Source organism: Gopherus flavomarginatus, chromosome 3 (assembly GCF_025201925.1).
Source record: "Gopherus flavomarginatus isolate rGopFla2 chromosome 3, rGopFla2.mat.asm, whole genome shotgun sequence".
Taxonomy (NCBI): Eukaryota; Metazoa; Chordata; order Testudines; family Testudinidae; genus Gopherus; species Gopherus flavomarginatus.
Genome location: NC_066619.1, coordinates 236,195,055 through 236,217,501, shown reverse-complemented (window position 1 = coordinate 236,217,501; position 22,447 = coordinate 236,195,055). Strand labels below are relative to the sequence as shown.

Below are 22,447 nucleotides of genomic sequence, written 5' to 3'. Positions count from 1 at the left end.
TAGTCTTTTTGCATGGGGAGAAAACAAGGTACTGCCATTTAAAAGTGGTCATTTCCCCCTCCATTGGTTTGCCGTGTTTGCTTGAAGGAAAATAATTATTGTACAGTTGAAACTGAACAGTCCAGTAAGTTAATGCATCATATACAGCTAACAAAAGTTTCCAGTGAGGTGAGGCTGGCCTTGAATACTTTATATTGTGTCTGTCAATTAATCGCAGTTAACTTGCGTGATTAACTCAAAAATTAATTGTGATTAAAAAAAAAATAATCACAATAAATCTCAGTTTTAATCATACTGTTAGTAGAATACCAATTGAAATTTATTAAATATATTTGGATGTTTTCTACATTTTCAAATATATTGCTATAAATTAAACACAGAATACAAAGTGTACAGTGCTCATTTTATATTAATATTTTTATTACAAATATTTGCACTGTAAAATGATCAACAAAAGAGAGTATTTTGCACTACAGTGCTTGTATGAGGTGAATTGAAATATCTTTATTTTGAAAGTGCAACTTTTTTTGGTTGTATAACTGCACTCAAAAACGAAACAATGTAAAACTATAGAGCCTAGCAATCCACTCAGTCCTATTTCTTGTTCAGCCAATTGCTAAGACAAATGAGTCTGTTTACGTTTATGGGAGATAATGCTGCCCTGTTCTTATTGACAGTGTCACCAGAAAGTGATAACAGTCATTTGCATGGTGCTTTTGTAGCCAGCATTGCAAGGTATTTACATGCCAGATATAGTAAACATTCATATGCCCCTTCATGCTTCAGCCACCATTCCAGAGGACAGGCTTCCGTACTGATGACGCTCATTAAAAAAAGCATGTGTTAATTAAATTTTGACTGAACTCCTTGGGGGAGAACCGTATGTCTCCTGCTCTGTTTTACCCTTATTCTGCCATGTTTTTCATATTATAGCAGTCTTGGATGATGATCCAACACATGTTGTTCGTTTTAAGAACACTTTCGCTACAGATTTGACAAAACACAAAGATGGTACCAATGTGAGGTTTCTAAAGATCGCTACAGCACTCAACCCAAGGTTTAAGAATCTGAAGTGCCTTCCAAAATCTGAGAGGGATGAGGTGTGATGCATGCTTTCAGAAGTCTTAAAAGAACAACACTCACGGAAACTACAGAACCCGAACCACCAAAAAAGAAAATCAACCTTCTGCTGGTGGCATCTGACTCAAATGATGAAAGGGAACATGTGTCAGTCTGCGCTGCTTTGGATCATTATCAAGAAGAACCCGTCATCAGCATGGATACGTCTTCTGGAATGGTGGTTGAAGCATGATGGGACATATGACTCTTTAGCACATCTGCCACGTAAAAGGACACCAGCTACAACAGTGCCATGTGAACGTCTGTTCTCACTTTCAGGTGACACTGTAAACAAGAAGCAGGCAGCATTATCTCCCGTAAATGTAAACAAACTTGTTTGTCTTAGCGAATGGCTGAACAAGAAGTAGGACAGAGTGGACTGGTAGGCTCTAAAGATTTACATTGTTTTGTTTTTGAGTGCAGTTATGTAATAAAAAAAAAATCTACATCTGTAAATTGCACTTTCACAATAAAGAGATTGCATTACAGTACTTGTATAAGATGAATTGAAAAATACCATTTCTTTTTATAGCACAAATATGTGTAATCAAAAATAAATATAAAGTGAGCATTGTACACTTAGAGTTCTGTGTTTGTAATTGAAATCAATATATTTTAAAATATAGAAAACATCCCAAAAAATTAAATAAATGGTATTCTATTATTATTTAACCGTGCGATTAATTGTGCAATTAATTTTTTTAATCACTTGACAGCCCTACTTTATACTTAGCTTTTACAAGAGGAACTCTAAGATTAAATTGGATTTGCCATTTTTACTATGTTCTATTCACCAATAAAATGCCTGATTGTAATGCCCCATCCAGTATGAAAAATGTGGTATATAGCAAACTGTAGCTGCCTTCTGGCATTGCTACAAAGCTAGGGAGAGCCTACTTTTCAGTTTTATACTGTAATAATAATAATTAAAACATACCTACATATGGCAGCTTGGATGCATTGCTAAGGCACAACAGCTGTTTTATGGGTAGTGATCTTCCTCTTTTCAGTAATAAATTATCACTTTGTTAGTAACTGGAACTCATTGGGTTTTTTTTGTTTTTTTTTTTTTTTTTTTTTTTAAATGTAATCCAATTTATCCTCTGAGTAACCTTATTTTAGAAAAGGTTAGGGTTGAACTCCCCACAGAAAGCATGTGATTACTGTAAGTAAATGTCACTTAATTGAAAACTTGTTCCTCTTGCTAAATTGCAGGGTTTCGGACCTATAATGGGATGCAGATCTTTAGAATGTCATGTTTGTAAATCTGGCTTTGCTGCTGCATTCAAAAAATGGTTGATGGAAAAAATAGCTTATTTCCCCTAAGCAATAGTACAAAAAACTCCTATCCAGTCACCCTAACCTAATTCACAGATGGAAAATATGCTAAACATTTTAAATAGTGAAATACATTCCATAGCTCTTTGTAGTGTTTTTCTTCTTCCGAGTGCTTTATAACCACAAGACATTAGCTGTTTGCAGTAGATGTAAGCTATGAACTGCAGTACTGTTCTGATCAGTGTCCAATATACTGAACCAAGCATTTTGTATTGTTTTTTTCTATGTAAGTCCAAATAATAAGAAAAGGATTTTATTTCTAAAAGTTATTTTTAGGTGATTATTGTCACCTTTTTTGGGAGCAGGTTTAATCCTTGTATGCATCTGATTGATTTAGAATAAACAGAATAAAACTTTAAGTCCATTTGCTGTGAAATTAAAAAAAGTTAGAAAGTAAGTCATGCTATTTGTTTCATTATTGGTCCAAATTCTAGAAATGAACCACAGTCAGTCATTAATCAGACTTGGAATGAGTGTAATTTAACAAATCTGAAGTGTTTACAGTTGATGTGCTTGGAAACTAATTACCTATGGGTTTGATTGAATTTATTTAGTAGAATTATATGGTAATATATATACAAATACAAATTTAAGTCCAAAACATCAACATTGAAGTTTAAATAAGCAATATATAAAGAAAAATATCCTTGCTGAAATAAAATACCTCCATTACTAAATGAAATTGTTTCAGCACAGATATAAATGTTTGTGCTGATTTTTATTCATTTATTTATTTATTTTATTTATTGTTTAATTCTGTTGCAGAGGAGACTATCTTCACTAGGTAGAATGCCTATTAAATCCCTTGAGGAAATCAAACAGATGTTCCAGAGGTTGTCAGTCCGAAAGCTGAGTTCATCACCAGCTCCAAGTGCAAAAGAGTCATCCTCTGAGAGCCCTAGTACTTTTGGGAGCAAACTATCTATTTTCAGAGTGAAGCTGGCTTCACCTGCTATGGAAGGGGTGGCCGAAACAGTTAATGAAGCTCAGGCTACTGATAGCCCACAATGCACCAAAGTACCTCCACTTGGACCATTAGATAGAGTGGACGTAGCTGCAGGCAGTGAGCACTCTGATGCTGGATCATCTCTTGAACAATCTATTGCTAAGCTGTGTTATGAGGCTGAGAGCCCTGATGAAGCTGCACTAGTTCATGCTGCCAAGGCTTACAAATGCACTTTACAGTCTAGGACTCCTGATCAAGTTACTGTAGACCTGGCTGCTTTGGGATCTTTGACATTTCAGCTTTTGCACATTTTGCCTTTTGACTCAGTACGAAAAAGAATGTCAGTAGTAGTTAGACATCCGCTTTCCAACAAAGTGGTGGTGTACACGAAAGGTGCAGACTCGGTCATTATGGATTTGTTGTGGACTGGACCTTCCGGTATGTACAGAACTTTGTCAGCTCTTGGTTTCATCTTTAGTATCACACAAGAGTAATTAATTGAATAAATTTTTTTTGGAATGACTCATAAAGGAAGGTAAATAACTAAACAGACCTACCATAGTCAACAGCTCCCTGGTTCCTGCGCTCCCACAGAAATATCTAGTTATTTATTCCTTAGGTACCACTGTGACAAGTGCTTTACAGACACCCAAGAAAGATAGGAAATTTGGGGTTCAAGACCTCAATTCAGCAAAATACATAGACACCGCTGAGCTTTAAGCACATATGTACACCCATTGAAGACAATGGGGCTATTCCTGTGTGTAAAGCACCTGCTTAAGTATTGTGCTGAATTCAGACCCTCTATTATGATAGTAACACATCTTATTAATGAACGTATGACATATACTATATTGGAGTTAAACAGTGTCCACTCTTTATTTATGTCAATAGTTCTGAGTTCTCAGATAGAACTTCTAATACACCTCTACCTCGATATAACGCCACCCGATATAACACGAATTTGGATGTAACACGGTAAAGCAGTGCTCCGGGGAGGCAGGGCTGCGCACTCTGGTGGATCAAAGCAAGTTCAATATAACACGGTTTCACCTATAACGCGGTAAGATTTTTTGGCTCCCAAGGACAGTGTTATATCGAGGTGGTAGAGGTGTATTAGATGTTAAAAGAAGGAGGCGTACTTGTGGTACCTTAGAGACTAACAAATTTATTTGGGCATAAGCTTTCATGGGCTAAAACCCACTTCATCAGATGCATGGAGTGGAAAATACAGTAGGAAGATATATACAGAGAACATGAAAAGGTGAGGGTTGCCATACCAATTCTTAACGAGACAAATCAATTAAAGTGGGCTATTGTCAGCTGGAGGAAAAACCTAATATTAGACGTTGTCACCTCATGTATGAACTGTTTCTGTAGAGTTCGTGGCACCTTTTACTTGTGCCTGTTTGTTTATGTGGCAGACACTTTTGGACTCTGCAACAGGAAACGTTAACTTCTGTAGTACAATTTCTTGTTTGCTGTTGCACTGTAATGATTAATTTACATGGAATGGAAAACACCAACTGCTTTTTACTGAAGGTCATTGAGGGCAAGAAAACATGTCGTCTTAACTATATGGATCAGTGGTAAATGTCAGTAAGTAAATGTCAACAGTGCATATTTTACTTCCCTTTTTAAAAAAATTTCAGATGATAAATCAGAAATGGAACAAAAGAAAATTAAGGAGAGAACTCAGAAACACTTAGATGATTATGCCAGAAGAGGACTGCGCACATTGTGTATAGCTAAAAAGGTAACTTGTGAAGAGATTTATGGTAGTTCATGAAATGACATACTTTCTCTCAAATGTGAAGTGCTGTAGCTCTGAGACATACATCACTACTTCTAAACAAATGCTTGCATATCAGCACTAGACTTTTATTTAATTTTGTGTGATCAGAAAAAGCTTAAAGTTACTGCATAACTTCACTTTTAACTGTCATAGCTGGTGGCAGTGGAGGACGTAAAATGGCTTAATGTCTACAACTTTATTAATAAAATTGTGATTAACAAATAGTTAACCCAGTTTTCTGAGTAAGACGTGGGAGGTGAGCCTGGACCAGTTTTATGGCTTCACTTTCAAACCATGTAAAGCTGACAGTGTTACATGGTTTGAATGCGAAATGTCATTTTGACATTTTAGCTGAGTTTCATTTTGGATTCAGAGCTGCCCAGAAATTCAAAATATAGCTCAGCATTACTGAAAGGGAAAGAAATTTGCCCAAACCTCTCTGTAAACTAAAACCTCAGAGGTTGTATAGGTCAAACACTGAGTAGAGCTGAGGCTTTGATCTCTGTGTTTTTCCCGCTCTTCCTCCACAGGTGATGAGTGATGCAGAATATGCAGAGTGGTTAAATAGTCATTTTTTAGCAGAAACCAGTATTGACAATAAGGAAGAGCTGCTGCTTGAATCTACTATGAAGCTTGAGACCAAGTTAACACTCCTTGGTAGGTAGAAAACATTATCGCTTGCTGGAAACTGTATTGCAGTGAAAATCTGCTTGAATAAATGGATTCATTTTGTAGGCATTGTGCAAAGCTGAATTTGTTTTTAAAGTGGCTTTCTGCAGATTTAGGATTTATGGCTTGTTGTTAAATTTCCGTAAGTTTGCAAATACAGGGCCTGATACAAATCCCATTGAAGACAGCTGAAGTCTTTCCAGTGTCTGTAATGGGTTTTGAATGAAGCCCAGATGAAGTCTCTCTAGCTCTGCATACAGCAGAGCATCTGGGCATTGCCAATGATATTGCAAGCCTGTTAGGAGATTGTAGCATGTCACGGACTCATGCTAAAGTGCATTGCTGGTGTAGCATGGTGCAGTTAGTGTCCCTAGACCATTTGGAGGTAAAACGTCAGCCACAGCTCTACACTAACACTCCTCCTGGGCTAGATCACTTTAGCTATGGAAGAACTGGAGAAAATCTTCAGTGTAGATGCAGCCAGACTGAGTAGGGAAGGTGGGACAGGCCTCCTCATGCCTGCAGGATGGCAGTCGGTTTGTGTGTTGGGGTAGTGGCTGTGGACAATTGCTCACGAGATGATCTTTGAAAAAAGGTCAAAGACTAGATTGTGGCGTGGGGAAAAAACAGCCCTGGCTAGAAGCAGAAGAGAGACTTTTTCTGTTGACTTTTTTTTAATGATATGCTACTACTATGTAAAGATGGTAGCTGTATCCACCTTTATGCTGTGTGACTTTATATTTTTCCAAGTGGTAGTTGCTTTGCTTTTTGTAGAGTAAGGGTCAGATTGTGCAGCAGTGATGAGAGTGCAGGGAGCCTTCTCATAATCCCTTGTGTCCCGTGCATGGGACAGGCACAGTAGCAGTCCTTTGTACTAGACAAAACAAGGGAATGCTCCCACCTAGCTAGGGTGACCAGATGTCTGGATTTTTTAGGGACAGTCCCGATTTTTGAGTCTTTCTTGTATAGGCTTCTATTACCCCTGTCCTGATTTTTTCACACTTGTTGTCTGGTCACCCTACTCCTAGCTCTCCTGGGTGTCAGGGAAGGGAGGAGCCAGGATGTAATAGGGGAGGAGCGAGGGTGTGACATTACCTAGGGTACAAACAGCTTCATCCCTTCAATTCTCCAGCCTAGGGTGTCTTTTATACTGCTTTGTTGGTCTGCTCACACACAGCCTCCAGCATGTAAATCACTCCCAGTTATACTGTATGAGTGTTCTAGCCAGCCACTTATCAATTACACTACAGGGCAACACCAGCAAACTCCCAGTTCTGTAATTTACCTCAGAAATGTGCTTTTTGTACTGCCCACCCCTGGTCTGGACAACACAATCTCATACAAAGTCTATCACTTTAATAATAGAAAATGATATGCGCAAATCTCATTATCTCAAATGGCACTTCCCAAACACTTCAACCAAACACACTGGTTTAGATAAAACAAATGTATTAACTACACAGAGAGCTCTTTTAAGTGACTACAACTAATGAGGCATACAACTCAGAAATGGCAACAAGGAAATGAAAGGTAAAATGCAACTAACACCTAACTTAAGCTAAGTGAAGACAAAGCAAAGGTCTCTCTCGCCACACGTTCCAGCAGTCTTACTGGCTGAGCCTCTCTCAGTCAAAATCTCTCCCACTTAGCCCAGTGCTGCTTCCTTTGTTACTCAGGTGTCAATAGTGCCATGTGTAGAGAGTAAGGGAGAGATGATTTGGGACTTTGTCTTCTCTTGCACAATAATCATCTTCAGCTGAGGTGCAGGAGATAGAAAGTCTGTGTGGACAGGAACCGCAAGCTGTTTCTTTGTTGAAGATGTAGATTTTTGCTCACTTAATCGGGGTGGGGGTGTACCCCACAGGTTTGGGACCTCTGTTCTATAGAGAGTCCAGAGAGGAAGAAGATTCCTGCAGGACCCTGAATCAGTAAGGAGAGAGAGCTCTCCAAGCATGGAGGCCTGGGAAAGATCCTGATCAAACAAGGAAGAGGCTGAGGAATAGCCCCAGAGAGGGCAGAAGGTTTGGACTGTTATTTGGAACAACTGTGACACCAGAAGGGACGGGCTAAAGACTGTGACCCAGTTGGAGGGCTGAATTATTGAGAGAAACTACAACAGTGTTGCAGTGGCTTTCACCATACTAGCGCCCCCTTCTGAGAGAGCTGCGGTGCCATGCCTGGCCACAAGGAGGTGCCCAGTGGTGAGCGGACATGGGCGCTGACAGCTCTCCGCTGCAGGAGCCTTTCCCTGCTGCCTCCCTCCCTGTGAGAGCCTTTCACTGACACGGGTAGCTACACACTGCAGTGTGGATGCAGCCTGCTTTTCGCTGCAGCATGTAGCTATGCACCAGATAGACTCACCGCTGCAAGTAGTGTGCGATGTAGAAGTAGCATTAGAGGATTAAGAGCAAACAGGCGGAGTCAATCCAGTTACTGTCAAGGTCACAAACAGAGACTTGGGATGGTCCATAGTCCCTGGTTGAAGAGATGCCATAGAGAAGGGTGGAGTCCATGCTGATGTACAGGGAGTCCCAGTCCTTTGGCGTACCAGGTGGTGGGGACCAACAGTTACAAAATTAAATCACTTTATTAAAATCTCTATTGAAATAAAATGTAGTTTCCAGTAAGAATATCCTTTCTGTGCCATAGGTGTGTTTGTTTCTTTGATGCTGCACTGTGCACAAAGCTGGGTCCCAGCAGTGTATACTTCTAATCTGCCCTAGATTAGATGGAGAAGGAAGCAAATATTGCAGCAGGGCTGTATTAAGACAATGTACTCTCCCAACCCTGAAGATAATTTCTTGTTCCTCTTGCCTGCCAGCTGAATCTGAGTGAAATGACTTCCAGGCACTGAAAGAACAGGGGTCTTGAAGGCGTTGTCTCCTAGTGCATGGTTGGCCACTGGCCAATCAGCTGTGTGGCAGCTGCTTGATGAAAGAGCAGTAGCAAGAGTTTATCTGACCATAGGGCCCATGTCCCCATTACCCTATCTCAGTCCTCCGCTGCATTGCAGTTCATTGTTTATCAGAACTGGGCACTAGGAAGGAAAGACAAGTCCGTACAGTGAATGCTTTTTCTTTTTCTTTCAACCATCCAGTCACAGATGGGTTTGCCCTGTCATTGTGGAGTGAACAGGGCCAGTGCAACCATTTAGGCCACCTAGGCAGTTGCCTAGGGCGTTAGGGTTTGGGGGGCGGCATTTTCTTCTGCAGCGACCGCGGTGGCCGGATCTTCGGCCGCCACCGGCATTCAGGTGGAGGGAGCTGGGGCAGGGGAGCGCGAGGAGGGAACTGAGGTAGGGGAACACAAGGAGGGCTGCCTGCAGCAAGTAATGCGGGGAGGGGGGGACAGCACGCAGGGGAACTCCCTGCCCCAGCTCACCCTTGCCCAGCTCCTCACCGAGAATGCCATGGCTGCTTCGCTTCTCCCGCCTCCCAGGGTTGCAGTGCCTAAGCTGATTGGCACCGGAAGCCTGGGAGGCAGGAGAAGTGAAGCAGTGACGGCGTGCTCAGGGAGGAGGCAGAGTAGGGGTGAGCTGGAGTGGGGGGGGTGCCTCGGGGTGGGGAGCTGCCACGGAGGGGCACATCAAGGCGGAGGGGGGGAGTTGCCTTGGGGGGGGGCTCAGGGCCAGGGCTTGGGGACAGGGGAGGGCAGAAGGTGGAAGTTTCGCCTAGGGTGCGAAACGTCCTTGCACCGGCCCTGGGAGTGAAAGCCAGTAAATTATTGTTCTACCAAACCAGCTGCTGTCTTCTAGCATATGGGGAGTCTTCGCTTAGTTTTACGACTTAGTTCCCATTGTGGGACTCTCCTATGCCCCAGATATCCTGCAAGTAAACCATATCTGCAGGTTACGACACAGTTCTATTTTGTAGTGTGAAAAGGACATAAAATGTGTCCCTGAGCCTTGCTAATTCAGGGACATGAGTGTGTTTCAGAGCTGTTCAGATACACTGCCTTGTGAGTTGTCCCCTGACATGGTTCTGTCTGTTGTTAAGACTGTGTATTAGTAGCATTGTGCTAAAATCCTAGACAATCTTTCAACTTGAAATCTGGCCATATTATACTAAAATACCACATGAAAGCTCTCAGTCTTGCAAGGCTTATCAATGGACAGAGGGCTGAAAGTTGCGAGGAGAGAGAATGGAAAATTATGATAAGTTCGGAGGAGCAACAAGAGGAAAAACAGCGGGAGAATCTGTTCAGCATCTTAGATATCTATACACAAATACAAGCAATTTGGGGAAGAAACAGGAAGAACTGAAAGTATTAGTACATAAACTAGATTATGACTTAATTGGAATTACACAGGTTTGGAATATTGGTATAGAGGAATATAGTTTGTTCAGGAAGAACAAGAGGGGGGACAAAGGGGAGGAGATGTTTCATTGTACATTAAGAATGTATACATTTGTTCTGAGTTCCAGAAGAGCTGAAAGCCTCTAGGTGAAGATATAAGGGGGAAGGAAACAGGAGTGATATCACAGTGAGGGTCTACTATAGATCACCAAATCAGGAGAAGGTGGTGAATGAGCTATTTCTGGAACAACAGAAATAACCAAAACACAGACCTGGTATTAGTGGGGGACTTCAATTACCCAGACATCTGCAGGAGAAATAATAAAATAATAAGGCAAAATGCAAAATGTCCAATAAGTTCTTGTATCAGAGAGGTAGCCGTGTTAGTCTGGATCTGTAAAAGCAGCAGAGAGTCCTGTGGCACCTTATAGACTAACAGACATAACTAACGTCTGTTAGTCTATAAGGTGCCACAGGACTCTTTGCTGCTAATAAGTTCTTGGAATTGTTGGGACAATTTTTTGTTTCAGAAGGTGGAAGAACTAACCAGGAGGGCAGATATTTTAAGCTTGATTCAATTCCAATTCCTCCTTGTTAATTAGAATCTGAAAGTTGAAGGCAATTTGGTTGAAAGGAATCAGGAAAGGAAGGTGTGAGAGCAACAGAATAGGGACAGTAAAATTAACAAATCAGGCTTTAACAAACTAAGAGAACTAGTAGGAAGGTCCTATAGGTAGAAAATCTAAGGGAAAAAGTAGCTCGAGAGAGCTGTCAGTTTGTAAAAGTTAATATTTAGGGTGCAACAGAAGACTATCCTAATGCAAAGGATAGATAGGAAGACTAGTATGAGGCCAGTGTGGCTGCATCAGGACCTCGTTAATGACCTGAATTAAAAAAGAAATCCTGCAGCGAGTGGAAACATGGACAAATTGCTAAGGATCAGTACAAAAGAGTAGCATGAGCATGTGGGGAGAAAGTCAGAAAGGCTAAGGCTTGAAATAAGTTATGATTGGAGAGGGACATAAACACTGAGAAAAGAGGGTCTATAAATACATTAGGAACAAGAGCAAGCAGAAGGCTGAGGTATTTAATGCCAATTTTGCTTTAGTCTTCACTAAAAAATTTAATTGTGTCCACATACTTAACATGATATTCACAACAAGGGGGAAGGAGTGCAAGCCAGGATAAGGAAAGAACAGGTTAAGGAATACTTAGATAAGTCTATTTAAGTTGGCAGCACCTGAAGAAATTCACCATATGGTACTTTAGGAAGTAGCTGAAGCAATCTCAGAACCATCAGCAATTATCTTCAAGAGCTCATGGAGGATGTGTGAGGTCCCAGAGGACTGAAGAAAGGCAAACATGGTACCTTGTCCTTAAAAAGGGGAATGAAGAGGATCCAGGGAATTAGGCACAATCAGCCTAACTTTGATATCTGGAAAGATACTGGAACAAATTGTTAAACTATCAATTTGTAAACACTGAGAGGATAATAGGGTGATAAGGAATAGCCACCATCGTGGATCTGTCAAAAAACAAATAATGCAAACAAACCTAATTTCCTCCTTTGACAGAGTTACTGGCCTAGTGGATAGAGGGGAAGCAGTAGACATGATGTATCTTGATCTTTAGAAAGGCATTTGACACAGTCCCACATGACATTCTCATAAGCAAACTAGGGAAATGTGGTCTCTAGATGAAATTACTATAAAATAGGTGCAAAACTGATTGGAAAAAATGTACTTATAGTGTTCCCTTTAATTTTCCCCATCCATCTGAGGAATGAATTTTATTATGTGCACCAATATGGAGGTGATGTGTGACACATCACCTTCACATTGATGCACATAACAAAATTCATGTGGTGAGAGTGGGGCCGAGGGGTTCAGAATGTAGGAGGGGGCTCAGGGCTGGGCCAGAGGGTTAGGTGCAGGGGGTGAAGGCTCTGGTTGGGAGTACAGGCTCTGGGATGGGGCTGAGGAGGATGGGTTTTAGGTGCAGATGGGGGCTCTGGGACTACAGCGGGGAGAGAGCTCTGGAGTTGAGGCTACAGGGTAGGTGCCCCTTTACCCCAGCAAGTTGAGCTAGGGAGGGGCCCCCCAGCTGTATCTGGGTCCAAGCCAGGGCTGCCATCCCTCCCCCCACCCGCCATGGCTGGGGCTGGGCCACTCCACCTCAGGTGCACCTGGGGCTGGATCCAGCCTCAAGCTGAGTTGAGGCTGGGCGAGAGGTGCTCCTTCCGCAGCAGGTTGGGGGCTGGACTAGGTTAGGGGAGCGTTGCCCCTTCCCCAGCTACGGCAGGTCCCTGGGCAGGTTCTCCGAGCGCCTGCGTGGCGTTAAATAGGCTGCTGCCCTGCCGTGCAGCTTACAGGGAATTTATCTCTCAGACAAAGGGCTGGTCCACACTAGGGGGGGGAAATCGATCTTAGATACGCAACTTCAGCTACGTGAATAACGTAGCTGAAGTCGAATATCTAAGATTGGATTACTCACCCGTCCACACCGCACGGGATCGATGTTCGCGGCTTTCCGTGTCGATTCCGGAACTCTGTTGGGGTTGATGGAGTTCCGGAATCGATATAAGCGCGCTCGGGGATTGATATATTGCGTATAGATTAGACGTGATATATCGATCCCCGAGCAATTGATTTTAACCCGCCGATACGGCGGGTAGTCTGGACGTGGCCTAAGTATCAATGGTTTTGTAGGAACCTTGGAGGTTGTATCTAGTGGGGGCCTGCCAAAGATCTCTCCTGGATCCAGTACAACATAAGAACGACCATATTGGGTCACACCAAAGGTCCATCAAGCCCAGTATTCTGTCCTCTTACAGTGGTCAATGGCAGGTGCCCCAAAGAGAATTAACAGACAGGTTATCAAGTGATCCATTCCCTGTCACCCAACCCCAGCTTCTGGCAATGGAGGCTAGGGACACCATTCTTGCCCATCCTGGCTAACAGGTCCATCAGTGGCTATCTTCCATGAATCTATCTAGCTCCCTTTTGCACCCCATTATAGTACTGGCCTTCACAACACCCTCTATAAAGGAGTTCCAGAGATTGACAGTGCTTTGCGAGAAAAAATACCTTCTTGTTTGGTTTAAAACTGCTACCTATTAACTACATTTAGTGGCCTCTTGCTCTTGTATTATGAGGAGTAAATAACACTTATGATTTTATAGACCTCTATCATATCCCCCCTTAGTTGCCTCTTTTCCAAGCTGAAAAGTCCCAGTCTTATTAATCTCTCCTCATACGGAAGCCGTTCTGTACCCCTAATCATTTTTGTTGCCCTTCTCTGAACCTCTTCCAATTGCAGTACCATTCAATATTTTCATTAATGACTTGGATAATGGAGTGGAGAGTATGCTTATGACATTTGTGGATGACACCAAGTTTGGAGGGGTTGCTAGCACTGTGGAGGACAGGATTAGAATTCAAAACTACCTTGATAAATTGGAAGCAGATTCAAATACACAACTACAAAATGGGGACTAACCGGCTAGGCAGTAGTACCGGAGAAAAAAGATCTAGGGGTTATAGTGGGTCACAAATTGAATATGAGCCAATGGTGTGATGCAGTTGTGAAAAGGCTGATATCATTCTGGGGCGTATTCACAGGACTGTTGTATGTAAGATGTGGAAGGTAATTGTCCTGCTGTACTCGGTACTGGATGTAGCCCCAGCTGGAGTACTATGTCCAGTTCTGGGTTCCACACTTTAGGAAAGATGTGGACAAATTGGAGAGCAACAAAAATGATAAAAGGTTTAGAAAACCTGACCTGTGAGGAAAGAGTAAAAAAAACTAGGTGTTTTTAGCCTTAAGAAAAGGAGACTGAAGGGGGACATGATAATCATCTTCAGATCAATTAAGGGGTGTTGAAAGAGGATAGTGAGATCAGTTGTTCTTCCTGTCCATTGAAGGTAGGACAGGAAGTAATTAGCTTAGTCTGCAGCAAGGGAGGTTTTGGTTAGATATTAGGAAAATCTTTTTAATTATAAGGCTAGTTAAGCACTGGAATAGATTTCCAAGGAAGGCTGTGGAGTCCCCATGACTGGAGTTTTTAAGGACCGGTTAGGCAGACACCTGTCAGGGATGGTTTACGTATTTTTGGTGCTGCCTCGGCAAGGGGAACTGGACTAAATGAACTTTCAGATCCCTTCCAGCCCTAAATTTCTATGACTCAATGACTATTTAGAATTTTCCATGTTTATTTGTTTTGTCTTTTTAATTTTTGTTTTAATCCACATGCTTTTTATCACAGGTGCCACTGGGATTGAGGATCGCCTGCAGGAGGGTGTTCCAGACACTATAGAGGCACTGCGAAAAGCTGGAATCAAAATTTGGATGCTGACAGGAGATAAACAAGAGACTGCTGTCAATATCGCATATGCTTGCAGGTTATTGGAACAAGATGACAAAATCTTCACCCTCAAATCTCTAAGTAAAGTGAGTGGAAAATGAGATTGCCCTCCCTGTCACCCCACAAGCAATTTTTTTTTGCCAGAAATGATGGTCAGACTATACTAGAAGCGCTATTTAAATTTTTTTTAAAAAAAGTTTCATGTTTTCTAAGATATCCTTTATATACTGAAAAACTGGGGGTCTTTTTCCCCCACCCTGTGCATAAAGTATATTTTACATTTATTTTACAGAAACCTGTTTCTGAATACAACCCCTAAATGCTTGTTAATTACTTAAATCGACTGCACGGTCTCACTTCTCTTTGTATTAGGAAAAGATGTTGATACAATGTACATGTTTATTAATGTTTGCAGAAAGCTAGACCTTGAAGTATACTGGGAATATAGTCACTGGTCAAAGAATTATTGACATGGAAATTGTGTTAAATTTAATTTTTTGCTGCTCTGTGTCATATTTGCCCTCAGCCCTGCTTGATTAGCATTAATACACAAGGAATTATCTTATTAAAGTGGTATTACAGACAGAGATCCAGAGCATTAATCTGCTTGCATTTTTTAAGGGAGCAAAATCTTTTTTTCCTTCTCCTTTTGAAAATAGTTCAGTCATCTGGTAAATAAAACAGTGTTCAAATTTGCAACTGCAGTGGGAGTCAAACTCAGTCTTGCTTGGTAATTGTGACATCTGCTGGATGTTTATAACTAATTGCATTTTGTTTCTCTGTTTTGTGAGCTATTTAAGATTTTAAAGAAAAAATGTCTAACCATTATCCAGATTAAGTGACCTACAGAAATGGTTATGTAGTTGAGGGTGAACATGGGCACACAGAGTTTACCTACTTCTCCTTGGGGAAATAAGGAGTTCAGTTAAAGTTTAGTTTAGATTGGTTTACTCACGTCTTTTTTTTTTCTCACTACACTGCTGCTTGCTCAATACATGTGTGTGAGGAGGACTGGGCATGTGATAACATTTTGTTCTTTATGATTTTTTAAAGAATGTGTGAAAGAGGGGTGTGTGTGTATGTGTGTTTTGCTTGTACTATACCTTAGAAACTCAGGTCATTCCTTCTTTGGGAGATTCTCTGGATAATTAGTGCAACAACAGATTGAAAAAGGAAGGGATTTTTAAGTCATTCTATAAAAAAATTGTTGGATATTTATTTTTGTTCACAGCCATCTATCTTCCACAATTGCTTAACAATTTGGATAAATGGTGCCTTAGTGATGCAGTGCTTGGCTTTTTTGGTTAGGGTGTTAACTGTAACAATAAACCGGCTCTGAGGTCCTCCAGCAAAACATGACATCGTTAATATGTCTAGGTAAAATTAGAAGCAGACACAAACTTTTTTAACAAAAATCTTTTGGGCCTTTTGATAGATTATAAAGGAAAAAAAATGGTACAAGGCCAATTTTTTTGGAAGGCTTTGCAGGTCACCTTTAACCTGGATTTAAAAGGTATCCCTGGGTTTCCATTCCAAACTAAACAAATTAAGAGAGCAAAAGACTCATAACTAAGCCTGATTTATATCACAGAGTTCTTAATGGTCATTACTACATAATAGTCCAGTAACTATTTTCCCAGTTAGTAGTGCAAAATCCACACCAATCTGCTTAAACAAGGTTGAACTGGCCTTCTCTGCAGACAGCAAACTCTGTCCAACTGTAATTTTAAAGAACAATAGCGCTGGAGAACCAATTGAGATCAGGGTGAAGATAGGCTGATGTAACGTCCTTTCTCTTTGCCTTACACAAGGACGCCTGTGCATTGTTGATGAACGCTATTTTAGAAGACATCCAAAAAAGTATGTATGCCCAAAAAAATCACAACTCCAAACTTGCGAGCGTCTTTCCAGCTCCTTCCACCCAAGCTCCAGAGTTCAGTGCCAGCCTGGTTATTGATGGAAAGACTTTAGAATATGCCCTGCACGAGAGCCTGCAAAGTATCTTCCTGGAACTCACAGAGAGGTGCCGGGCTGTGGTCTGCTGCAGAGCAACGCCCCTGCAGAAAAGTGAAGTCGTCAAACTGGTGCGAAACAGGCTGAAAGTGATGACACTAGCTGTAGGTGAGTCTCCGCCCCAGCTGCGCGCTCGATTATTTCTGCTCCCTAGAAAAAAGAGGAGCTACTTTTAATATTTTTGTTGCTGTCTCTTTTATACGTTTTAGCCACGAAAGAGATGAACTACCTAGGGCCAAATTCACTTCTGGCATAAATTGGTATAACTCCACTGAGTCAATAGGGAATTTGGCCCTTAAATTAGTTACTGGAAGCCCTTCTTCCTAGGCTTGCAATAACAGTAATACTGATGCTTTCTCTGGTACTTTATCGGTTCGGTTTTTTTAAGGAGTGTATGCAGGGAGTTTTTCTGCCATTCTCTATCACAAATATCCCCTGTGTGAGAGAGACAGGAAATGGTCCAGTCTCTTTCATGTAGAGCTAGTTAACAAAGATCCCAGTTCTGCTGTCCCAAGGTATCAGCAAGTTTCTGAAAAATGTAACCGCAAACATCCATTGGGCACTATTTTCCTGTAAAATCCACTGCTTCCCGTTACTAGCTTTCTATTCATGGGGTATTCCATAGTTTACAGTGTTGATTAGAACAATAATTCTTAGTATTCTGGGCAGTGTTCTGATGATAGCTTTGTCTCCTCTCGCCATCCCTGTGTAGACTACATTAGCCAGCAAAGCTACCTCCATGTTGTGTTCCAACTAAGATTATCATCTTCTTCCTTTCCCTCCTCTCCCCTGCCCTCCCTGGAAGGTGATGGTGCCAATGATGTCAGTATGATCCAGGTGGCTGATACTGGAGTGGGACTCTCAGGCCAAGAAGGCATGCAGGTAGTGGAGACAGAAAACAGCTGCAAATCAAACCAAACTCAGACTGAAATATAATCAGGGTTCAGCTTTGAGGTTTAGAGGCTACACAATACATTGCCACAGAAGGGACCAGCATGTGTTCTGAGCTCACTCCCAAGCCTGAGTGCTTTTCCAGGAGCAATCAGAGGCTGAGCGCTGCAGGGTCTTGTGCTCTTGGAAAGGCAGCCTGTTGCTCGTTACTGAGCACCTTGTTCCTCAAACTCTCCCTGTTGTTCCTAGCCAACACATGGAGCCCACATGAAGTTGGCGTGGATGTACGTGAAGGCAGAGATTGGCCTCCTGCATCTGAGATGTTAGTCAGGGTTGTGTTTGTGCATGTAGGGGTCCTGATATGAACGGAGCACTGGGTGCTACCTTAGTCCGTATGAACAATAATTAGTAGCAATGTAATATAAATGCCCCACTCATTTGTCTGCATTTTATGCACATCATGCCTGGTATTTTAACTGTTCAGGTGTCACAACTCTTTCTTTGTGTGTTGCAGGCTGTGATGGCAAGTGACTTTGCAATTTCGCAGTTCAGACACCTCAGCAAGCTGCTGCTTGTCCATGGTCACTGGTGTTACACCAGGCTGGCCAACATGATCCTTTATTTTTTCTACAAGAATGTGGTATGTAGCTACAGAGTATCCGGGAAAAGGTTCTTAGTTTGTGAGTGTGAGAGGGTGCGATTTCGTTACCTATTCTTGCTGGGTTTTCCTTGTGGCTTTTGAAGGTGGAGACAGTAGACTAAATGCATAATTGTCAGAAATAAAGGGCAAGCTTTAAGAAACTCAAGTTTCAAGCTCCTTTGGCAGAGGGCTGAGCCTGTCCATCTGCCTTGGATTGAGCTCACTGCTCCAGATTCATTTAAAATCTCTTAAGCTTTATCTGTTTTATTTAAAAAGCTATCTGTAGTCATTACTGGGAGGTAAAATTATATTTTAAGTGCAGTGTCAGGGCATGTTTGTTTGGAAAGCAAGTGTATATTTCATTTCCTGCGGACCACCTGTAACAATACAGAGATAAGATCTGTTCTCTTTTTCCTGAGCTTGCATAATGCTCAGCTGTGGGCTTTGGTTTGTTCTTTTGTCTTTGAATTGTTAGGCCTATGTAAACCTCCTATTCTGGTACCAGTTCTTTTGTGGGTTTTCGGGAACATCCATGACCGACTACTGGGTTTTGATTTTCTTCAACCTCCTCTTCACTTCGGTGCCGCCCATCATTTATGGCATTCTGGACAAAGATATCTCTGCAGAGATCCTCATGCAGCTGCCTGAGCTTTATGTGACTGGACAGAAGTCTCAGGTACGTTAAAGAATTGTTGGCCTGAGGCAGATTGAGATGCTCAAAATTGGTTTCAGCTTTTTTTCTTTGCTACATGCTCTTCATCAGTTGAAACACCTTTCCTATCTTAAATCATCTGGAGGGGACATGCAACTAAAAGCTATTTTTCAGAGGTTGTTAGGCCTCTTGCTGTCTTGAGGAGTGGGTAGGAAGGAGGAGAGGGGGAGCTTCTGTGGCTGAGGCTATGAGCTAGATGAATAGTCTGTTACCAGTATGTTCTGTATTGGCTAATGCCCAGTTTACAATGGTTGAGACACAGCTGTCCATAAGATCTCTAGAAACTAAGGTACCTGTACTTCAGTGTCATTGAAGGGCTCAGCTACCACAGTGATGAGCACAGTGCAAGAACCTGAACAGAGTAGAATTTACTCCACCTTGTGGGACCATCTTCAGCTAAATCCCATCATTCTGGGTTCCTTTCCTCCTGATGCCTGCTGTCCTGGATTTCACTGCTTCCTCCCTCTTGCAGCTCCCTTCTGGATACTTCGTGTCTGCCTGTAATGAAGCAGGAAAACTTTAATGACATGTTTAAAATCAGCAAATCAAAAAAGATTGTTTTAAAGTTAAAACGAGGCAACTCATTCAGCCTTTCCCTGATTTCTGCTTTGCTCAGCATGAGTTGTAGCAAAGTTTTTACTCGTATGAATGTTGAGGGAAGTAAAGTACCATATTCTAGTGACTTTTGCTGATACAATAGCAATAGCAGGCTTAGAGGGGCAGTCAGCATACTCTTAGCCTAAAATTCACCATTTCGTGACCATCTTAGGCCTCTCAACAGCCGACATCACCAGATTAATGGCTCCTAGTCTAAAAGATGCTCCAGCATGCAGCGTGCTGATGACCTAACATCAGCAGTAGATCCTTGCTGTAGCCTAGTGCTTCCTTAGAAGGGGAAAAAGGGTGGTGAGGTGAGCGGGGCAGGGAGTTTAATAAATATAAGTTTGGCATTGTAGGGGGAGGTGTGTCTACCTCCCAAAACTTGTTCAGTTTCACTTTTCATATTTTGCATCACTTGATTTATAGAGTAATAAAGTTTGCAAAATGAGATGCTTGTGAAGCCTCCATATGCAGGCCGTAGCTGTGGGTCTGTGGCTTGCAAGTCAGAGATTTAACTAAATACATCTCTGGAAGAACTTCAAGATTTGGCCCCATATCTTGGCTTCCTCCCTCTGAGATGCTGACTCTCTCCACCTTTTGTCAATTACCTCCAAATCTTCCTCCTCTGTTCAGCCTAGCATGGGGGTAATGATTACTGCTTTACACAATAGCTTTTTAATAAACCTTTGGTCTAATTTTTGTCCAGTTTTACCATCTTGCCTTGCTATCTCTTCTGGAGCCATTGTTAAATTGTATTTCCCTTTTTCTCTTGCTATTAAGTGCATTGAAGCAGGCATTCTGAGTGAAAGGCACAATGTAAAAACAGGTGGAAATGTTGTATAAAATAATTGCATCACAATATTGCAGTAGTGGATTGATTTTTATATTGTGCATGCTACAGCTTATGTTCTTCAAAGGACAGATCTTTTCAGTGCTCAGCCCTGTACAAAATGCAGAAGATGACAGTGTGTCTGCCTCCAGGGATTTACAAACTATGATCCAGGTCCTGTATCAGCATCTGCTATTGCAGCCCCCTATGCCCAAGAAACGTCTCACTAAGATTAATGGGACTCCATGTGGTCCTGGGGATGTGCTAGCAGAGCCTGCTGCAAGACCAAGGTCCACATCCCGTTCTTCGTATAATCTCTGGTAATTAGTTGCATGCCTACAATGAACTCTCTCATTTTTACCATGACCATCTCACTGTGGGCTTTCTATATGGGGAAATTGACCAAAATAATCTATGCAAGAAATATTTTAGTCAATTTTCCTATGTAGACAACCAGTAAATGTCTCCTTTTTGTGCAATGTTAATATGTGACCCTTCCTGTGGGATATTGTGTTAGGGGTTTGATAGCCCTGGAGGGGCTCACTGTCGGTATCCGCTTAAAATAGCATTTTAAAGTATAATCATCTTGAGCAAACAAGATGATTATACGTGACGATAGGAATTTAGTTTTCCCAGAGTCAGAAATGTATTACTGATTTGTTCCTTTCATTGAGGCAATGGTACCTCCTGTGTTTCCTCTTTAGGCATATTCACCTCCAACTTTCTGGATCACCTTGCTGGACGCTTTTTACCAAAGTCTGGTTTGCTTTTTTGTGCCTTACTTTGTAAGTACTGGATTTGAATTGTATTAATACACTTGTTATGTTCTCTAATTTGCTAGTGTGGTTCTTAACATAACTAAGGGTTTTTGGTTGCACTTTCTCATGCACTGTTAAAATTGAGGATAATTATTTGACCATTTTGAATTTGCATATGTAAATTGATCCCGTATTGCAGCTGTTTGTATCCCAGTGGAATGTGATATGGCAAAATATTAGGGCAATACGCATAGAATATATCAATTAACGTGTCTTTTACTTTGCAGACTTATCGTGGTTCTGACATAGACATCTTTTCTTTTGGAAACCCGTTAAACACAGCAGCACTCTTCATAATATTACTGCACCTCCTGATTGAGAGTAAAACTTTGGTAAGAATGTTCTTCATCCATTCTAAAGGGTATATTCCTCCCCCGGTGTGTGTATACAACTCTCATTAAAGCCAAACAAGGGAAGAACAGTCTCTATATGAAAGCAAATAAATATATTAAAGGGTGAAATGCTGATCGCTTTACTCATGTGAGCAGCCCATTGGAGCCAATGGGATTACTCGCATGAGTAAGGCAAGCAAGCTCTGCCACCATTATTGTTAATAAATAACAAAATAATCCTGCTCTTAACAGCTTCTGTTGCTTTGGTGCTTTAAGTTTAGTTTTGCAAAGGGGAAAACAGATATCAAGATACCCTGCCTCTATCAGTTCCTAAGGCTTGATTTTTATAAACAATAAATGTGGAATGCTAGTTTTGAATGCTGGGAACCGATAAACAGTTTGTAGCCAAGATGAACAATTCAAAGGTGTCTTTCCTGCCGGAATAAAAAAAGCTGTTTTATGCTATAAAACTGTCATCTGAGTGTTTGTTTAAGTCTGCCCAAGCTAAGACAACAATAGATAGTATTCCAGTTCGATTGGATTAATTTAATTTCTTTTTAAACAAGTAAGGGTAAAACAGTGACTGTTTCTCGTAATTCCGGAGAAAAATGTAATCATCCCATTTAAAGTTGGAGGATGCAGGATGGTGGTTGTTTACTCAATGCAGAAATATAAATAAAAATGACAGTTTCATTCTTGAGTTGTTTCACAGTAGATGGAACATCAAGCTGTATTCTAAAGTCTTTTGGCTTAAAGATTTGTGTGTATAAGCCAAGCCTTTTTATCTTGGATATGGAGGGCATGGTAGCATCACAAAAATCCCTTTGTTTAGCAAACTATGGATGATATTAATGTCTCCATTCTCTGAGTGGCACAAATGAACTTCTTTTGGCATTTAGAGTTGTCAGCAAGCTGTTGCACCAGCAACAGATTATTTTCTTAGTAACTAATGTACTCTAAATTGCAAAACAAAACAAAAGAAATCCGAGACAAATATGCAGTTATTCTGTGTTTTAAATCAAACTGTGTAGCGGTATCATGTGACGCTTTTGTTCTGCTTGTTTGTAAAGGCCTTCTCTGATGCTT

At 41.3% G+C, this 22,447-nt stretch overlaps 1 protein-coding gene across 1 annotated transcript in view; it reads left to right on the top strand.

The window, feature by feature from the left end:
* ATP10D (ATPase phospholipid transporting 10D (putative)) overlaps positions 1–18,061 on the top strand; it is a 73,087-nt gene extending 55,026 nt beyond the window's left edge. The window contains exons 12-17 of the mRNA XM_050947436.1: positions 3,223–3,841; positions 5,056–5,159; positions 5,729–5,855; positions 14,428–14,612; positions 16,338–16,647; positions 17,945–18,061. Coding sequence (XP_050803393.1) covers positions 3,223–3,841; positions 5,056–5,159; positions 5,729–5,855; positions 14,428–14,612; positions 16,338–16,647; positions 17,945–17,961 — 1,362 coding nt within the window. The 3' untranslated portion in view covers positions 17,962–18,061. The remainder of the gene's footprint in view (positions 1–3,222; positions 3,842–5,055; positions 5,160–5,728; positions 5,856–14,427; positions 14,613–16,337; positions 16,648–17,944) is intronic.
* The last annotated feature ends 4,386 nt before the right edge of the window (positions 18,062–22,447 follow it).